The sequence below is a fragment of the Nuphar pumila genome, chromosome 16, assembly GCF_984573655.1.
Source record: "Nuphar pumila chromosome 16, dmNupPumi1.hap1.1, whole genome shotgun sequence".
Taxonomy (NCBI): Eukaryota; Viridiplantae; Streptophyta; class Magnoliopsida; order Nymphaeales; family Nymphaeaceae; genus Nuphar; species Nuphar pumila.
This window is the reverse complement of record NC_143264.1, coordinates 61086061-61106035: the sequence shown is the minus strand read 5'-3', so window position 1 is coordinate 61106035 and position 19975 is coordinate 61086061. Positions and strand designations below refer to the sequence as shown.

The 19975-nt window shown below is 39.2% G+C and overlaps 1 protein-coding gene across 1 annotated transcript in view; it reads right to left on the bottom strand.

The window, feature by feature from the left end:
• CPSF100 (cleavage and polyadenylation specificity factor 100) overlaps positions 1-19975 on the bottom strand; it is an 88759-nt gene that overhangs the window by 19229 nt on the left and 49555 nt on the right. Inside the window, exons 14-15 of the mRNA XM_089991481.1 lie at positions 9046-9177; positions 8249-8293 (exon numbers count right to left, since the gene is read on the bottom strand). Of these exons, the coding sequence (XP_089847607.1) occupies positions 8249-8293; positions 9046-9177 (177 nt within the window). The remainder of the gene's footprint in view (positions 1-8248; positions 8294-9045; positions 9178-19975) is intronic.

Sequence of the window (19975 nt, the reverse complement as noted above, 5' to 3'; positions counted from 1 at the left end):
TTTTATCCAAGATTGAGAAACATAATGAACCACTTGGTTTTCATCAAGCTGTCCAATGCAACAAATGGATTGAAGCGATGAATCAGGAGATCGAGGCACTTCATGAGTGTCAAACATGGGAGATAGTTGGTCGTCCTCCAGATAAGAATGTTGTTGGTTTCAAATGGGTATATAAAATTAAATATAAACCGGATGGTAGCATTGAACGGTACAAGGCACGTCTCGTTGCCAAGGGTTTCACTCAAGAATATGGTCAGGATTACGATGAGACATTCAGCCCAGTGGTGAAAATGGGAACTATTCGCATTATACTTGGCTTAGCAATTGAACATGGCTGGACCCTTAGTCAACTTGATGTTAAAAATGCATTTCTTCATGGAAATTTAAAGGAAGAGGTCTACATGGAGCAGCCTCAAGGTTATACAAAGGGAGACCCAAAAGAGTATGTATGCAAGTTAACCAGAGCCTTCTTTGGTTTGAAGCAAGCTTCCAGGTCATGGTTCGAAAGCTTCTCCTTAGAGATTCAGAAACATGGTTTCTTTCGTTCCCAACTAGATCATTCTCTGTTTATATACAGGAATGATACCACCCTTGTGTTCTTACTCATATATGTTGATGACATTGTGATCACTGGTAATGCTCCAGACCACATTCAATGAATTAAAGTTTTACTGAGTATGCAGTTCAAAATGAAAGACCTTGGGGAACTAAGATATTTTCTTGGTGTAGAGGTGGACAGACAAGATAACAAAATGTCATTGACTCAACACAAATACACTTTTGATCTTCTGGCTAAAGCAGGAATGACAGATTGTAAACCTCTACCTACACCCAGTGTTGTCAACCAAAAGCTCAGTATTTGTGATGGTGAGTTATATCCTGATGCAGTCAAGTATCGCAGTTTAGTGGGTATGCTGCAATATCTTACTTTTACTAGACCAGACATTATATATTCTGTTAATCAAGTATCTCAGTTTATGCATGAACCAAAGACTGGTCTCAAACGCATCCTTCGCTATCTAAAAGGAACAGTAGGCGATGGACTTATATATATTCAATCTTCATGGAAGTCACCAAAACATAACATATTGTCCTATACAGATGCAGACTGGGCAGGGGATCCAGATGAGAGGAGGTCTGTTTCAGGATACTGTGTTTTTATTGGAAGAAATCTTGTCTCATGGAGTAGCAGAAAACAGAAGGTTGTGGCAAGGTCTAGCACAGAGGCAGAATATAGATCTATGGCAGCCACCACTGCAGATGTGACCTGGATTAGGCATCTACTTACAGAAATGGGGGAGGATATCTCAAATTCGACACTTATGTGTGATAATAAAAGTTCTATACAAATTGCATTCAATCCCATTCATCACAGTCGAACTAAGCATATTGAGATCGATCAACATTTCATCAGACAAAAGATAGCAGACAAAGAGATTGGACCAGTTTATGTGCCTTAAGAAGACCAAATTGCTGATATGTTTACAAAAGGTCTTACAAGTCAACGTTTCTGGTATCTGAAGAACAAGTTGCACATGGTTCACTCTCATGCACAACTTGAGGGAGGGTATTAGAATATGGGCTGGATATGGATCCATTCAATAAAGGATCCATATCCATTCCCAGGCTTTGTATTTTAATGTAATGAGTTACTAATACAGGGACATTTTTGTCCACGTGTGAATTATTGTAACCCTATTAAGGCTAATGATGTATTAGCGCAGACTGAGTGAAGGAAACAGGTTGCCGATTCTCAACAATATTAGAGCTCTCTCTCTCTCTCGTCTTTGATTTCTACAGGAATTCTAATAGGGAGGGGGGTGAGCCCCTCTTCTGCGAGGGGGGGGGGGGGGGAGGGGCCTAGCAGACATAGGCGAAACGAGGAGGGGCCAAGCCCCTCTTTTGCGAGCAGAGGGTGCAAGAGGGAGGCTGCGAGCAGAGGGTGCAGGAGGGTCGACATACATGTTGAGTGTTGACGGAGGGGGAGACAGTGGCTGGCACCTGTGCATACCGTCGTCGGAGTCTGGATCACCGACGTGGGTGTAGGAGAAAGTTGCAGGGGCTGAGGGGGAGAGGCAAAATCGAGAGGGTAAGCCCCTCCCCCTGTCGATAAACCCCTTTTAGGGTTTGGCTGCAGATGAAATTTGGATCTGGATCGGGTCCAGACCCGACCCGACCCGGATCCAAAACGTATTTTAAAAATCAAAACGGACATTTTTGGACTCGGTCAAAGTTGACCGAGTCCAAAATGTTGACGGACTCGGCCTCGACTCATTGACCGAGTCCAGGCAGAGTCCGAAGCCGCAACCGTGTCTGCAACCGTGTCGGGGCGTGTCGACTCGGGTGCAGCGCCTCCTTAGCCGAGTCCGTGTGACTTAGGTCGTGGTGTATGTTGTTTGCTGATGATATTGTTTTGATTGATGAATCTAGAGTTGGGGTTAATGCTAAGTTAGAATTATGGAGACAGACATTAGAAGCAAGAAGTTTTAAGTTGAGTAAGAGTAAAACAGAATATATGGAATGTCCGTTTAGTAAGCAACGAAATAGTGATGGGAGTGTAGTGAAGCTTGGTGAGCAAGAAATACCGGTGGACGATTGTTTCAAATATTTGGGATCTATCATTCAAAAGTATGGAGAAATTGATGGAGATGTAAATCAAAGGATAAAGGTTGGGTGGATGAAATGGAAAAGTACAACTGGAGTGTTGTGCGATCGTAGAATGTCATTGTGGTTGAAGGGAAAGTTTTATAGGACGACTATTAGGCCCACTTTACTATATGGTACGGAATGTTGGGCTGCCAAGAGACATCATATTAAAAAAATGAGTGTAGTTGAGATGTGTATGCTTAGATGGATGTGTGGAAATACAATAAAAGATAAGATTCGAAACAAGGAGATACGTAAGAAGGTAGGCATTGCACCCATTGAAAATAAGATGAGAGAGAATCGTTTACGGTGGTATGGACATATTTGGCGAAGGCCTAATGATGCTCCAGTTAGAAGGATGGAGAAATGGGAAAATATATTAGTTAAAAGAGGTCGAGGTAGGCCTAGGAAGATATGGATGGAGATGACAGGAAAGGATATGAATGCTTTGAACCTCACCGAGGACATGGCATTGGATAGAAATGATTGGAGGAGAAGGATTCATGTGGAAGACCCAGAATGATTTTCTTTTTTGGTTCATATCGCCGACTCCAATTGTTTTGGGATGAAGGCGTAGTTGTTGTTGTTGTTGTTGTTGTAAAGAAGATCCATGTATATCGAGAATAGCAGTCAACAAAGATGAGATAATATCTAGTGCCAGACATGGAAGGAACTGGAGTCAAACCCCAAACATCAAAACATATAATTTCAAATGGTCTTGAAGCTCTTTTATTAATGGAATGAAATGGAAGAACATGACTCTTACACTGAAGACAACTAAAACAATTTTTATTATCGACACTTAAATTCATACTTGACTTGGGAATAAGACTACTTGAAACAAGCTTATCAATAAAGCGACTACTACAATGACCCAGATGACCATGACAAAGATTTGGCTGAATACATTCAGAAAGATTAAAAACACTGTCAGGAGGAACTGAAGATGATGATGTGAGCTTCAAGATGGAGTCAACAGGCTGAACACGAGAGGAAGGATTCTCTTGGAACACATACATATTCCCTTGACGTTTTCTTTCAGCGAACATTTCCCTCGTGTGAAGGTCCTTAACACAAACAGAAAAAGGAATAAACTCAATTGAAGCATTAATGTTATCTACAAGCTTAGAGACAGAAACAATATTTTTCTTGATATTAGGAGCATGAATGACATTTGAAAGAGCAAGAGAAGAGGTGGACATAGGAATTACAGAATTTTCAATTTGCGAAATATGATGGTAAGACCCATTCCAGTGACTGTACTATTTCTACCAATATAAAGAACAAGATTTAGGAGCTTACCAGCATCACTAGTGACATGAGTGGCTGCACCAGAATCAACATACCAAGTGCCTTAATCATTCTGTTTGATATTCAATTCAACAAAGGCAGATAATAACAGTTCTTCGACTTCTCCACTATTCTTCAATGTATCTGTTTCATTTCTTGTCTTCAATTGCTTTCTTCTATTTTGCGGGTTAAACCAGCAATTTGCCTTTATGTGCCCCCTTTTGTTGTAGAGAAAGCAGGTAGGTATTGTTCTTTGCCTTTGCAGATTAGGAGGCATATTGGGAGTAGGTAATATTCCACGAGCTCCTTGTCCATTCCGCTCTTGACCTCCCCTTTCTCGAGATTCATACCTGCCACATCCTCGACCATAGTTAACTCTTGTGGCAAGAACATCGTGTGCTCCAATGGGGTTGTGATTACCTTCAGAGAATCCTTTCAAAGTCATCTCATACTGTAAGAACTTAACACGAAGATCTTCAAATGTAGGCAAGTCTAGTAAACACAACAAGGAAGTAACCATCATATGATAATCGGGTCCTAACCCCCTCAAAGTTTGTTGCACCATATCTTTGTCACTGACCGCGCAACCCACAATAGCCAACTGATCTATGATAGTTTTCATTTTGTTTAAATACTCCATGACAGTCATGGAGTCATTTCTCAACATTTGAAACTTTCTTTAAAAATAAAAATCTAACCTGAGAAACTTGAGAATACGTCTGAACAAGGCGATGCCATAACTGCATAGTTGTGCAGTCATCTGGAATTGTCACAGGTAACCAAAGCCTGATCTCGCTTCATCCAGGATATATATTCTGGATTTCTGACAAAAGTAATGGAAGTGTCACCCTCCCCAGTATTGGCATCTCGTGATATGAACTCTGGAGGAACAAAAACTGAGCAATCTAGATGTCCAAAAAAGTCCTAACTTCTTATAAATGGAATGATTTCTCTCTTCCAGGTGAGAAAATTGGAGTTGTTCAGTTTTTCAGATACAAGTTGGCTAAGAAAGGCATGATTGAGAAGCAGAAAAAGAATCCATAGGCGATTGAAGGCGAAAGCAAGACAGAATGAGAAACAAGACCGGAGTAGAGCAAAGGAAGTAAAAGAGCAACAAATAAAATTCAGAAATAAAAGAGTAGAACAAAGGAAGTAAAAGAGCAACAAATAAAATTCAGAAATAAAAGTCAGAACCAGAGAATTCAGCTACTTTTTTTTAGCAGACCAACCCGAGACAGAAACCGAGGTTATGCAGTAAACTGATCTAAATAAAGATAAGTCAATGAAATGCAAAACAAAAACACGTTATTTGAATGTAACGTGTTTTTCTTTTTGAAAAATGCAAAGAGGAATAAAAAGAAAGGAAACCCGAAAAGAAAAGGGATCTGATATTTTACTCAGATCTAAATCTGACCTTATTTTTCTGAAGAAAATGAGGAACAATATGGATGTGATGTGAAAAGAAAATGAAATCACGTCAAACAATATGAGATTAGATATGAAAAGAATAAGGAGGATAACGAGTAAGAAATAGATGCAGATTCAGATTTTAGAAATAGAAATAGATTAGATGCAGATTTTAGTAGAGATGCAGATTTTAGAAATAGGAAAAATATGCAGAAAAGAAAGAGAATATGTTGACTGGAAAGGGATATTCTGCAGAATACGTTGGCTTAGAGATTCAAGAGATTCAGAAAGAGTAAGAAAAAGAGAAATACCTTGGAAGAAGACGTTGGAGAGGATCACTGCTCTGATACCATGTTAGAAAACGACGAGAGAGGAGAGAGAGGCTCTGATGGCTGCAGAAGAAAACCCCAATAAGGTCTGCGGTTTTTGCTTTACATTAAGTATACACGTACAATAATTGGGGTACGAAAATAACCATTACATAATATACTAAAATTACAACATGCCATTAATGAGCATGTGTTTAAATAAATAAAACGAATTGGGTCTGGATCCTGAGATCCAGACCCAGTCGTGAATGACATCTTTTCATTGGGGACTCACTTGACCTCAAGAAATTTCACATATTTTGAGTATCTGTGGGCAGCAGTAATAAAAAGAGAAACTAAAGTTGGTGTGTATTTAATAAAGGCATGCATATAAAAAAAATCTGCAAAAAAATAATAATTTATTCATGCTTGTACATTGAAATCATGCATATTCCTATTATACATTAGATCATGCATATTTACTTGTTCTCTTGTGATATATAGGTGATTGCATGATATGTGTTTTCTATTGCATGATAATTGTCTTTAATGCTTAATTGATGTTCCTTATTGCTTAAGTGATTATTTGAATTATAAATATATCATTTGTGTTCTTTTTACTTATTTGTTTTACTAGATGGATTTGTACACAGAATTCTTTGTATTCTGACACCCTTACTTTTGTGTTTTTATAGTTTCTGAGACTCAGTGAAAGGATTTGCTTTGCGAGGAGCTACGAGGGTTATGCAACTTCTTGAGAGACTTTTTTGGGGACAGCATGGCTCTTCTTTTTGTTTTATTTATATTTTATTTGCTTATGTCTTAGACTCTATGCACTTTAATTAATAAAGTTGGTTTAGTTTGGAAGATGAGTATAAGATCCCTGCGTGGTGGTTGTGTTTAAACTGTAAAGGCCCCGGGTTTCTGGGAATGTTTCCGCACTTGAGAAACAAAAAAAATGTTGTCACTTTCTCATGGGTATGAGTTAGGGTCGTTACAATAAATCACATTATTGAGATGCTGGAGCATGAATGGAAGACTTGGACATCACCAAAATAAAAGGATGTAGTCACTTTCAATGAAGAGAAGGCCAAGGATTAATGAGCCATCATGAAAGAGTGAGAAAGACATCACTCAAACTAATTATAGAAGGAAACACACAAGTCAACACACACATGCAGACATATAATACAATAATAAGAAACAAATGGAACTAAACTAATGATAGAAAGAAATACACACACACATGCTGATGTCTAGTACGATTATATGGAAACAAATGAAGCTAGATATACACACCTATATACATATAACTAAATACTATGTGTATATATGTAAATATATATAATGCAGTAACATGAGGAAATAAATGAAGCTAAATATATGGGAATCCATTATTAAGAAAAGGTTCCAAAGGAAAATGATGAATTTGCACCGATCAGGTCAAGGTTTAAACTTTAGAGTTTAGACCACATCGAAGGAGTAACAAAGCACAGTTAGAACCAGGCAATGCAGACCCAAATGAGTTATCATCTGATTATAGTGTATGCCAGCATGTATTCATTGAGAACCAGGTGCACTATTGGACCCAACCCAACAAATACAGCCAAGTTTGGCAAACCAACCTATGGACACCCACAATTGTACCTGAACTATGGTCACAAATACCAATGTTGTCAATATCGGTGCAAATTAGCCTGAATTGGCCGATTTGTATCATATTGGCCAGAAATCGATATGGTACAAGGCTGATTCAGCTTCTTCTCTAAAAAATTTTAAAAATGGTTAAAAATGTTTTAAAATATTATTTTAATATTTTTAAATATTATTTTTGTAACACGTGACATTTTCTGGTTGAAAGTTGGCCGATTCAGTTTGATTCAGCTTCAAATCCGAATCGGCCGATTCACCTGAATCGTTTTCAAATTGATTCAAGGCCTGATACTATATCAACAACATTGACAAATACCATGGTGAGGTCTAACTTAAAGAAATATAAGATCCTGTAGACCAATTTCTTATCACCAACTCAAAAAAAGGAAAGAGAAAAAAACATCAAAAACTCTTTAAGTAATTTGCAGATGTAGTAAAAAAAAAAGTTAGGTGTTTAAAAGTTTGTTTCATTAAATTCTCTATCCCCAAATCTAGGAAGGTAGTGCTGATTTCATGCAATTTCAGCAGCAGTTAGTACTCACAAGAGGAGCTTTGACTCTAGGGCCTAGCCAGATTAACAATAGTTAGTTTCCCAATAATACACCACAAACCTTAGTGCTGCTTATCATTCCCATAAGATTGTGCATCAATCACTCAAGAAAACAATCATGGCATATGAACTGAAGAAAGGTCCAGGAAATGTTATAGCACAGTCAGCAAGGTTCTCCATGTCGGGCCAAATCCACATTGAAGAGCAAGTAGAAGTTTTTGAACAAATCGATTTAATAAATCATTCTACATGGCAATTCAATTCCCAAAGACAAGTAGCATAAATTCAAAGACAAACAATCGGATATGAGAGAGTTGCTTCTAAACGTAGTGAGCTGAACTATTGCTTTCAAATGAGGTATTCAAGCGCGACAAATATATATATATATATATACCTTCTTGAACAGAACATTACTCATGACCCTTTCAGAAAGCTGGATCTGCAGCAATATAGCAAAGACAAACATTAAAAGCTGAACAGAATATAAAATTATTGAGATAGAAGACAAAAGCTATGAATTTCTACAGACAAAACACTCCACAAACTATGGTACCTGGACACTCCATTTTGCCCTCTGTACTGTGTCGACGACCGGACACGCCATTTTACCCTCCGTAGATACAAGTTTGTATTTAATTTCTAATTTATAATTATATTTTCAGATTATAACTTTATATTTTCAGTATATAATATATATTTTAGATATAGCATACATATTTAGATTATATTCAGTTTATTTTGAATTTATTTTGTATTTATGTGATATATATATATAACCATGTCCCCGTACCCACATTTTTTGGAATTGCCATGTCGTACCATCCTTACCCACACCCGTACCCAGGTGACATAGTCTACAAATAACTCCAATACTAAATTAACTGGAAACTAAGAATCCATAAAGAATAAAGAAATTTTGAAGTGTAACTTTGATGTGAGTGATGAGATAACAAGGTACAATAAGATAATCAAATTAATGAGGATTTTGACATGCCCAAACATCAAGAATCTTTTTGAGTTGGTCTTTCTTTTTATAAATTCAATGAAGAAATTCCATTTTCTCAATTGAGTTTCTCTTGCCCACTTTTTTTTGTATATCCACACCATACTCTTTCTTTCTGTGGACATAAAGAAAACACAGCAACTGTATAAAAGCTTAGATGCATGTTCATGGAAACTCCTGAGGATTACCTTGTAAGCGGACAAGTCAGAGGTGACATCAATGGTTTCATCAATCTGTGGAGCATACACATGAGAGCACACATTTTTCAAGCAATGCTGTTTCAAATGCTCTGTAGCTTCTGCAGAACCATGCACTAAGACCTTCAAATAAAAATCACAATCTGAATTAATAGCAAAACTTAAGCACTAAAAACTGCAGGAACAATGAAAGCATGATAATGAATAAAAGTCCAACTTGGCATTACAGCAGATGATCAGTGTCATCAGGAGAAAAAAAAAGAAAACATTTATAGTCTAAGATTAAGTATGCTTCATATTCAGAGTAATCCATGCGCGTTTAGATGCAAGTTAGTGGTCAATTTTGAATAAAATATCAAGCGTCAATAGAAAACATGCAAATTGCATGATCCAGGTTGAAAGATGTGTACTAAGGTTATCGTAATATCTTTGGTGGTGTAGTGAAGTAGGATCAGACATAAAAGAAATTTAAATTAGAAATTAGTAAAAACAAAAAAATTAGAAATGCTTCCTGTTTGTGATAACCTTCAAAAGGGGAAAATTTGACTACTGACTCATCTTTAACCTGAGACCATGGATCAAGAGAGGATTAATAAATTTACATTTGACTAGAGTTTGGAATCTAGGTTATGTTTGATCAAATTTTCCTCATTTTACAGAGGCTTGCAGAATACTTGAGAACCCAAATCCAGACATGGAGGACCATTAAGGATTAGCCTTAAACAGGTGAAGTAACACAGAAAATCACATGAACTCAACAGGCTAGGCATCTGAGAAGATGCATCTCATGGCACTGGTATAAAAGCCCTACGGGATTTTGCCTCAAGGGTAGCCCTTAAGACCAACTATTATTCCAACCACATGACCATGTCAATATCCAAAATTAGTGAAAAAAGGAAAGGTCAAGCCCTGCTAGGACAGCCATCATAAGGAGGCATGAACAAGGTATAAAAGATGGCTACATGAAACACAATATCTCAGAAAGATATGCAAGAAGAATGGCAAGGGATGACGGGATTGGATTAATTGAATACCGATGATATTGAATCAGATTAAAGTATCATGAATAACAATATTTGATCTATTAAAGCAATTCATCAACTGGCTTATGCTCTGACCCCAGTAGCATGGGGCAGGTGGAATGTTTTTCCACGCCCTTTTGATTTTGAGGCCTCCAAATGTATATGTATTCATCACATATATCAGCATATTTCACAGTACAAAATCCATATTTTTAGGATTTTAGGAAACATGTGAAAGGAAAAGGATGCAATTACATGCATACTTCACGCCGATATCTACCTATAAATTTGTATGTATCAAAGAAAACAGAAGAAGAACAAGAGAGAAGAGAGAAGGCACTCCAAGAGAAACTTCATTCTAAAATGAGAGAGTTACAACAATATATGGGAGACATCTCCTCTTAAGTTAATACAGCTTAGGAACTTGTACAAGTAGTTAAGGATGAATTGATGTTTCTTGCTAGCCAAGTAAAACGGTAACTTACTAGCTAAGTAATGTTACTCTACAAATAAGATCATGGAGCACCTTGTCGGTAGCTTCTTCTTTTTGGGTCGCATAGTGTGTTCCTTCTCACCCTCCCTTGTTCTCAAAACTAATATGGTATCAGAGGATTAAACTCTTGCGAGATTGTGACAATTAAATTATTGGTTCTTAAAGAAAGCCTCTTCTTTCCTCTTTTCAGTTTATCCTTTTTTTAATCTTTTAGTCTCTCTTTCATCTCTTTATCTAAATCATTTTCCAATCATCCCACTAATCCCTTCTTCTTCTACATTCTCTTTCTATTCTCATTTCAGAAAAGGGGATAATGACACCACTGGCCATATAGGTGACGCCATCACTAGCGTCAGGCCATGTAACCTATTGCTAGTCCTATTTCAGTTCTTTTCCTCTCTCAATACATTTTATTGCCAGGCCATTTCACCATTGTCGAGTTATCCATTGCTTCCAACAATAACACTTCTCCACTTCTTTTAATTCATTGTTCTTGACTGAACTTGTTCCCAGCAAATTGGATTCAACTAATATCTTCATATGGAAAAAACAATACGGTTCCCTTTATTTAAGGCCACTACCTAATGGGGTTCAACATTTCTAAGAGTCTCCCACTTTGGCTATAATAGAGCCAATTCATCCTATATTTAAGACAAAACACCATAATACTCCTGAATACTCATTCATTTATCCCTGCTTGGTGGTTTGGAGATGGAATATATCGGCAAGGTTTTATGGGTAAATATACCCTTGAAGAAGTCCCAAGCTTTATTTGCATTTCTAAATTTACCAAACTTTGAAAAAATAGCCACCTCCACACTATTCATGATCTAAGTCACAATTTTAGAATGCCCCATGTTTCATTTCAGATTTTTCTCATATTCAAGAATGGCCTTGGATCTATATTTTCCTTCCAAATCTTTAGTCTCACCACCTTCAACTTTGGTAAGCTTGAGTTGTGGTTGACGTTTAGTCCCATCAATTTACTCCCAAAGGCCTCTTCCATTTATGTGATGTTCCATAGTGGAAGCCCACACCACAAAGCTAGAGGAGTTTAGCTTGAAAGGCCACGACCTTATTGTAATGAAATGGTGGTCTTCCACAAAAGCACAAAAGTTCACAATAAGCGTCTATTGGAGACACTACAAGCACAACCCAAAAAAGGGTATAAATGGAAGAACACAAGATAAAATAATAAACTTTTAGTTCTCATGAAAAATGCTTAAGAAGCATTGAATTACAAAGGAGAGGGAATCACCCCTATTTATACAAGAATAGAGAGAGGGGAGAAGAGCTCTTAAGGAGCTCTTCTCAAAAGAGTCGACATTATTTATTTCTCTAGTCAAGATCTAATGTGATCTTGACTAGATAAATAGTCTAGTTCAAAATGAACTAGACAAAAATAAAAATAAAACAAATGAAGAAAAAGAAAAATAAATAATATATTATTATATTATATATATATTACAGTTTTATATTTTTAACACCTATCACCCATGATGGAGAGCTTTGATGAATACTTGAAGAGATCAAATCTTTCAAGTTCCACGCCAAAGAGATAGCCATGAAAAAAAACCACCAATATGAGTCTCCAACTCTTAAAATCAGCTCAATATCTAAGTCTGCAACAAAGAGGGTGCCACTAACAAAATTTCATGCCAAACAATGAACCACAAGCAAGAGAATTACAAATAAGGATCACCAAAGCAACGCCAAGTGAACCTTGACTCTAATACCATGTAAGAATGAATATCAAGTAATCAAGAAACCCCAAAAGTCCACAAAGAGCACTGACAAACACAAATAGAAATAAAAAAATTTTATTTGTTATTTCGCAAAATGATTAGAAAGCATATTACAATGAGGCATTTAGCCTCCTATATATACATCTGAGAACAAGCTGTCAGGGAGCATCTAATGGCCAGTTGTAACAGCTAGTTGAACTAGCTGTTAGATGCTCTCTAACAGCTAACTAGAGGCTAGCCAAATGACCTTAATGTCCTCATGAAAAATAGAAAACAAAAATGAAAATACAAAAAAGAAAGAAAAATTACATTGAGTACCATGTACTATCTACCAACCTATGTAGTCAAAAGCACTAGGTGGTGCCTAGTCGGTAGTTGTAAAACCTGGTAAAAAAAACTTGGATTCGGGTCGGATCCGGACCCGACCAAGACCCAATGAAGGCACCACCTCCTCCCTCATGCCTTCTAAAGACAGCAAGGCAGGGGTCCCCGCCCCCTTTCTCCCATTGAATGAGGTCCTGCTGCCGTCGCCATCTCCTGAGCCATCCCTAGACTCTCCCATTGTTGTCGCCTTCCGAGGTAACTCCCTCTCTCGCTGTTTTCTTGTTGGAGAAGCCGGCAGGAGGTCGCCGACCTCCTGCCTCCCTTTTCCCCCTCCTCGTCTGTCTTCATCTTCTTCGCCCTTCTTTTTCCGACAGGCGGCAGGGTTGCCGCCTACGTCGGGTCGGCATGCCGGCAGGGGCCAAACCCCAGTCACATGTGTCTTCTCTTCGGAGGGACGACAAGGGTGATGACATGTCGTCAGCTAGCTCCAGCAGGCGGCAGGGTTGCCACCTGCGTCGCCTCCTTTCTGGCAGAAGGCTCCCGGGTGGCCCTTGTGCCTTGGTCGGCAGGGTGGCAAGGCCCCCTGCCTGCCTCTTGTTCAGGCAGGTTGGCAGGGGCCGAACCCCTGCCACCTCCTTTCTTTTGGTTCTCGATAGGTTGGCAAGGGTTGAGCCCCTGTCACCTCCCTGAGTTCGAAAACGACGGCAGGGGCCGAGCCCTATCGTCGTCTCCCTCTCTTTTTCTCGTTGGGTGGGTAGGGGGTGGAGCCCCTGCCACCTCCCTATGTTTGGATGGGTCGGCAGGGGCCAACCCCTGTCGTCTCCCTGCTTGTCTATTGCGCAGGGAAGGAGTCGACCCCCAACCTGCTTTCGTGTTTCATTGGGAAGGGGCCGAGACCCCCCTTCCTCCCTCTTTTGGTCAAGGGAGGGGTCGAGCCCCCTCCCTGCTCCATCTTTTATGGCGTCAGGCAGAGGCTTCGCCCCTGCCTGTTTACGTGTTCGTCAGGCAGAGGCCGAGCCCCTGCCTCTTTGCATATTCGACAGGCAGGGACGAAGCCCCCTACCTCCACCTTAGTGGCTTGCGGGCAAGGGCCTCGCTCCTGCCTCTTTGCTCTTTCGGCAGGCAGGGCGAAGACTCCCTCGTTGTCTTCTTTAGGCAGGGGTGTAGCCCCCTGCCTCCCTGTTTCTCGCTGACAGCAGGTCAGCAGGGGCTCGCAGCCCCTGTCCCTGTTTCTTGCTTGTAAAGTAGGTTCATCGGAGGCACGTTGCCCCTGCTTCTTGCGCTTATAGCAGGTGCGCAAGGGCACGATGCCCTTGCCTCTGTTTCCTTCACGTTAGGTCAGCGGCAGTGCCCCCGACCTTTTGTTTTTAGTGTTAGCTTACTAAGACTGCCGCTTTTGCAGCTTGTACGACGGATCACTCTCGCGCTCCGCGACCCAAGCCGTAAATCGTTTACACTCGCAGGCGACAACAAGCTTGTAATTCCCCAAGGTAGGGGAAGATTGCACGGAGGACTTGGACAATTGAATTGAGTTCAATTAACTAAAAAGGGCAATTAAATCAACATATATATATATATATTTATACGAGTACGCATTTAACTCAAGGACGTGGTTTCGCGATCCTTGTCCTTTAATTTCTGTCATGTTTTTACTTTGTCGTCGCGCTTTGCGCCCAGGCTCTTGCTTTTGCAAATGTTTCGTTACTGTCTTGCCATTGCAGATGACACTCAGGCTTTTCGCTCATTGCATGTGCTATAAAGGCATCCTCGTAGAGGATGCAAGAGGCATTTACCGCTCTCCCTCTTGCGACAAGAGTTGAGTCGAGAGCTTAATGATAAATCCTCATCTAAGGAGAGGGATCCTTAGCAGGGATCCTGGCTTTTCGAGCAAGCAATCCTGTAAAGTTAACTTGAGCGAACTTCTTAGCGGGGATTCTGTTGAGAAACCCGTATCTCGTCTATCGAGATCCGTATTGAGTCATGCGAGACATATAGATACCACGATAGCGGATGAGATTCTAGAAATCGCATGCCAAATGTTGGCACAAGCTGTTGGCTGTTTCTAAAGATAAAGAATGTCAAAAGTAAAGTTTGAGAAACATTACATCTTTGTGAAACACTTTTGTTGAGGTTCCTATTAAGGAACTATACCCCTTTCATCCTAGAGTACTTGTAGTCGTGCACTACACGTTAGTACTGCGATGATCGGATGAGACGGTCGTGCGACCTCGAATAGTGCTAAATGCAAAATGCTGTAATCACATAAAATGGTGATTGATCGCCTTCGCAGGCTAGATGCTCGAGTAGTTGAAAGACCACAGCATAGAATGGGTTGTTAGTTAAGCAACACCTAACGCACTCATTCGCTTCTTGTTTCTGTCAAGGGAGATGATGGATTGGTACACACTCCAATGGACAGGTTATTAATAACCACCCCACGGGCAAAGATCCGGCCTCCCCAGTCATTGGAGTTAGGGGAAGGGACTACCAGACATTATCCTAGGAGGTAGATCCCATGGACTTCTGCAGAAGTTGGATGCATCCGTTGCCAAGTACCTGCCTTTGGGGAATCATCTCTCAGCTAAAGTCGTCCCCTTAGGAGCAGACTCAACTAGCTATTTGGGTTATTGAAAATACATAAAATAACAGACGCTCAAACTAGTCTCAGTTGTTTTTACGTTTTGTCTTCACGTAACCGCAGGCCAGTAATATCAAAACATAAAGTTTGTTCACACTGGTTGATTGCTCATAAGACTTTCATGTGTTTTGAATACGTATTTTTTGTCAAGTAAAAGCTTATCGATGAAATTACGTATGACTTTGGTGCCTCCGAGATTTGTATGATTATGATGCTTATGCAGGTAAATGACACGTCACGCCTACATAGTTGTATTACAGAAGATTGCATTATGATTGTTTGTGTGAATATATCACACCTGTATAACATGATTGATAAGTATAATGAATATTGGACTAAAATGTCTTGAAGATATGTGCGTGAGCTTCACGCTAGAAAGGTCGAATGCGATGTGCCTTGAGATAAGAATCGTGAATGCATATGAATGATGCAATTATCTGAATATTTGCACATATAACTTGAATCCTACGTAAATTTATTGAACTACGTAGGAGTTATATATGTTGATGTTTAGTTGATTCATATTATGTAATTTGTGTGTTCTGATGTGTATAAAACTCATGCTTTGTTTATGCATGCTTTGAGGTCTTATTTGAGGAATGCAATATTCCTTGTGGCAATGATATGATGTATAGTATTATATGCTTCGGTATGATGTGATTGAAATGCCACGTGATAAGAAATGTTGAAAGCATGCGATAAATGTTCATGGAACCTTATTGGCGAAATATGTGATCTTGTGATTTGTTTTACCATGTGAAGTGATACGATGCATATTGCTAATATACATGTTTGTACCCATATTGGTGGCTACTGACCCCAAGAGTTGTCAATTGTTCGGAGCAATCGATTGTACTGATGCATGTATCATTGTCTATGATATCTGTTGAGGACCTGATCTCCAAAGGATTATCTGCGAGTGTATGTATGATCAAGATCTGATAACCGGCTAGAGTGGTAGATTCTCTGTGATGATGTACATTATCCACGAGCTGGTAGCCGCAAAGGCGGTGAACTCCTATGAGGAGGTGTATGGTCCAAGACCAGGTATACCATCTAGGGCGGTAATTCCTTGTGAGGTTGTACATTTCCCAGACCAGGTAATCCAACGTTGATCTTGTTAATTATAATAGTGGCTATCGACCCTCAGAGCGGTCATTTGTGTTGATGTGTGTATCACAATAATTTTTATTAGATATGGCATTTGTTGAGGATCGGGTTTCCCAAAGGATTCTCTGCAAGGTTACGTATGATGAAGATCTGGTAATCGACTAGAGTGGTAGATTCTCTGTAAGGATGTACACTATCCAAGAGCGGGTAGCCACAAAGACGGTGAACTCCTATGAGGAAGTGTATTGTCCAAGACCAGGTATACTATCTAGGGCGGTAATTCCTTATGAGGTCGTACATTTCTCAGACCAAGCGATCCGACGTGAAACTTGTGACTTTGATTACCATAAAAAGTTATGGTGAGCTGTGATAATCTTCTGAGATTGATATTGATAGCCAATTATGAATCTATAAATTTGGTTTTCTGTTTTAGCATGATTTTATGCAGGACTCAGATGTGAGAATCAGATCTTTATTGATTTTAGATCATGATCATATTTTGGACCTTCTATGGAAGGATAGGCTTTTCTGAGAAAGTATGACGCCTTAAGTGAGTCATAACAGGTGACAGTTGGCCGCATAAGGCCTTCGGAGATGGGAATAAATTAAGGTTGTTCAGGACAAAGAGCTTGTTAGAAATAGTGAGAGTGACAAACGATGACCTCATAATGATTAAATGTAGAGACCCCGTTCAATGAACGAAAACAACCTTGTTGCGTGGTAGTTCACAACTTACGATCAAATGAATCGTCATGCTGCGTTTGACAGTTGCACTGCTTACTTGCTTTGAACTGCTTACCTGTTTTGAACGGCTTTCTTGCTTTGATATGGCTTACATGTTTAATTGTAGATCTGCTTTAAACTGCGTAGCATGCTGAATTAAATGTACTTAATTCAGTTTTCTGTAGTCTCTCTTGTGCACCTACTAGTTTTTCGTGAAACTAACACATTCTATGAGTACAGGTGATGATTAGGTACACTACGGGCGATGGCGCGATGGCTTCAAGATTTCCTTTTTCCTGCTCTTAGCTCACGTCCTAGACATTTTTGGGTTTTGTCACGAGTTTTCCTTTGGATATCCGAATTTTGTACTTTTTGGTTCTTTTAACTAATGTGCCCAAAGTTATCAGCTTGCCTTTCTAAATTCAATAAAAGAATAGTCTTCCGTTGATTTCATAAACAAGCTCTGAAAGGAAAGAGATTTTTTCTAGTCTGTTTTCTGAAAGGTTCGCAACTTTGAAATTTTGGGGTGTTACAGTAGTTGCCTAAAAAGATTAGATGAGGACTAGGCGAGACTAGTTAGTACCCTAATTAAAAAATTATATATATATATATATATACATAAAAATATGTTTAATTCTTTTGGTAATAAGATGTTTTCATAAAAAAAAGTACACAATTACACATGCTTTTACAAAATATATAACCAGAATATAAATATATATATTTTCAATTATTCATAAAATATTCAGTATAATCAACAAAATATGCTTTCAACCTTTCAAAAAAAAATGATTGTAACACACACAAACATATTTTATTCATAGCATAATCAAAATATATATATATATATACACACACAAAAAACATACTTTCTGCCTTTTACAGAAAAAAATCACAGTAACACATGTATAAATAACATATTACGTAATTAGTAATACTAAAAACATGCTTTCAAGCTTTTATAGAAAAATTTACAAAAAATCACACATATATACAAAAAGAAATCACACACACACACACACACACACACACACACACACACACACACACACACATATATATATATATATATATATATATATCACTTTCAGCCCTTAACATCATAAAAAACAAACGAACACACATAAAAAACCATAATCATTTAGAATTAACCCTCCTCCCTTTGTATAGTTTTTAAATATATATAATAATAATAAATGACTAAACTGCCCTTGTGCCTAGGTGAGGGCAGCTTAGACGCTGACTAGTCAACAAAATTGAAACCTTTTAAGGTACCCAACTAATCGGTGCTTTTGACTACATAGCTACCAACCTAGAGTGGAGGCTAGCCAGATTACTTTAATGCCTTATAAAAATAGAAAATACAAAAAAGAAAGAAAAACTACATTGAGTACCTGTGTACAATCTACCAACCTAGAGTATACAATGCTTATGACAGCAATGTACACACCAACCTACAGCAATAGACTGGCTATGACATACAGACATAGTAATTTACATACCAACCTTTATCCTAAACTGTACATAGCCTATGACACAGCAATGTACACACCAACCTATAGCCTAGAGTGTACATAGCTCATGAGTCATGACATAGCAATGTACACCAGCCTAGAGTGTACATAGATCATGAAATAGAAATATTACACCAACCTATAGTGTACATAGCTCGTGACATAGCAATGTACACACACAAAAAAGAAGAGTACATTCCAACAGTGAGTACCAATGATCAAGTGGTGAGTTTATTCGCAAAGGTATTGGCAACATCAAGAAAAAGATGCCGACAAGGGTTCTGAATTCCTGGCTAGGTGGGTCAACTTAAAGCTTTCAAGTTGGAGATTAAGAGTTCAATACTCGGAGTGTCCATCCTTTGCTGCAAGGCTTAATCCAAATGGGAAACTATCCCCAATGGTCAAGGTGGGAGTGATCGTGGAGTTGCACACTGCAAACACCGTATCTACTCCATGGGCAACGTGACACCTCTCAGCCCGTACAGGATGTCCAAACCAAAACAATGGTTTCACCATGTCACATAAAAAATAAATCTTACAGATTTACTCACAAAGGTATTGGCAAGATCAAGACATTGGAAGTTGAATAACAAGTTGTCCATGCTTATCACCTATGTCACAGGGACTCTGCTAATAGGCCACCACACCCGCATCAATGCAACTTGATGCAGGTGCGGGTGCCGGAGCGGGTGCAGTAAAAAACCCCTGGGTGAGGGTCATTTTTGTTCAAAAAATTTTTCTTTTTTTATGTCAGTGAAAGGCGAGGAGGGGGAGAAGAAGAAGAGAGAGACAGAGAGAAAGAGAAGAAAAAGAGAGAGGTACCTTCTTCTTCTTCTTCACTTACTCGCAGAGAGAGAGAGAGAGGTGGGGTGAGGTTTACGAAGAGAGGGAAAGAGGGCAATGGGTGAGGGTTACGAAGAGAGAGAGAAGAAGAGAGGGAAAGAGGGGTGGTGGATGAGGGTTATGATGAGTTGTGGAGCCTGATTCACTGTTTTTGCCCTTGCAGGAAGGGTGGTTCGGGGGCTCCCCCCCAGAAGAATTTTTTTTGGGACTTATGTTTGGGACCCAGTTTTCAGTGGATCCGACCCGATTTGGTTAGGGTTAGGGTTGTCGCCCTTGCCTTGTTTATATTCTCGCTTTTCTTTCCCCAGCTTGTAACTGTCTGTTAAGAGCAATAATATTTCTCTCTGGGCGGCCGTGGTTTTTTACTGTCTCTCGGATTTGAGGAGAGGTTTTTCCACGTAAATATGTGTTCTTCTTGTGTTTTGTTTGATCGTTCTTGCTCTTTGTTTCCTTTTGACTGTCTTTTGCTCGTGGTTTTTCCTAGCAGGTTACGAAGAGAGGGAGAGGAG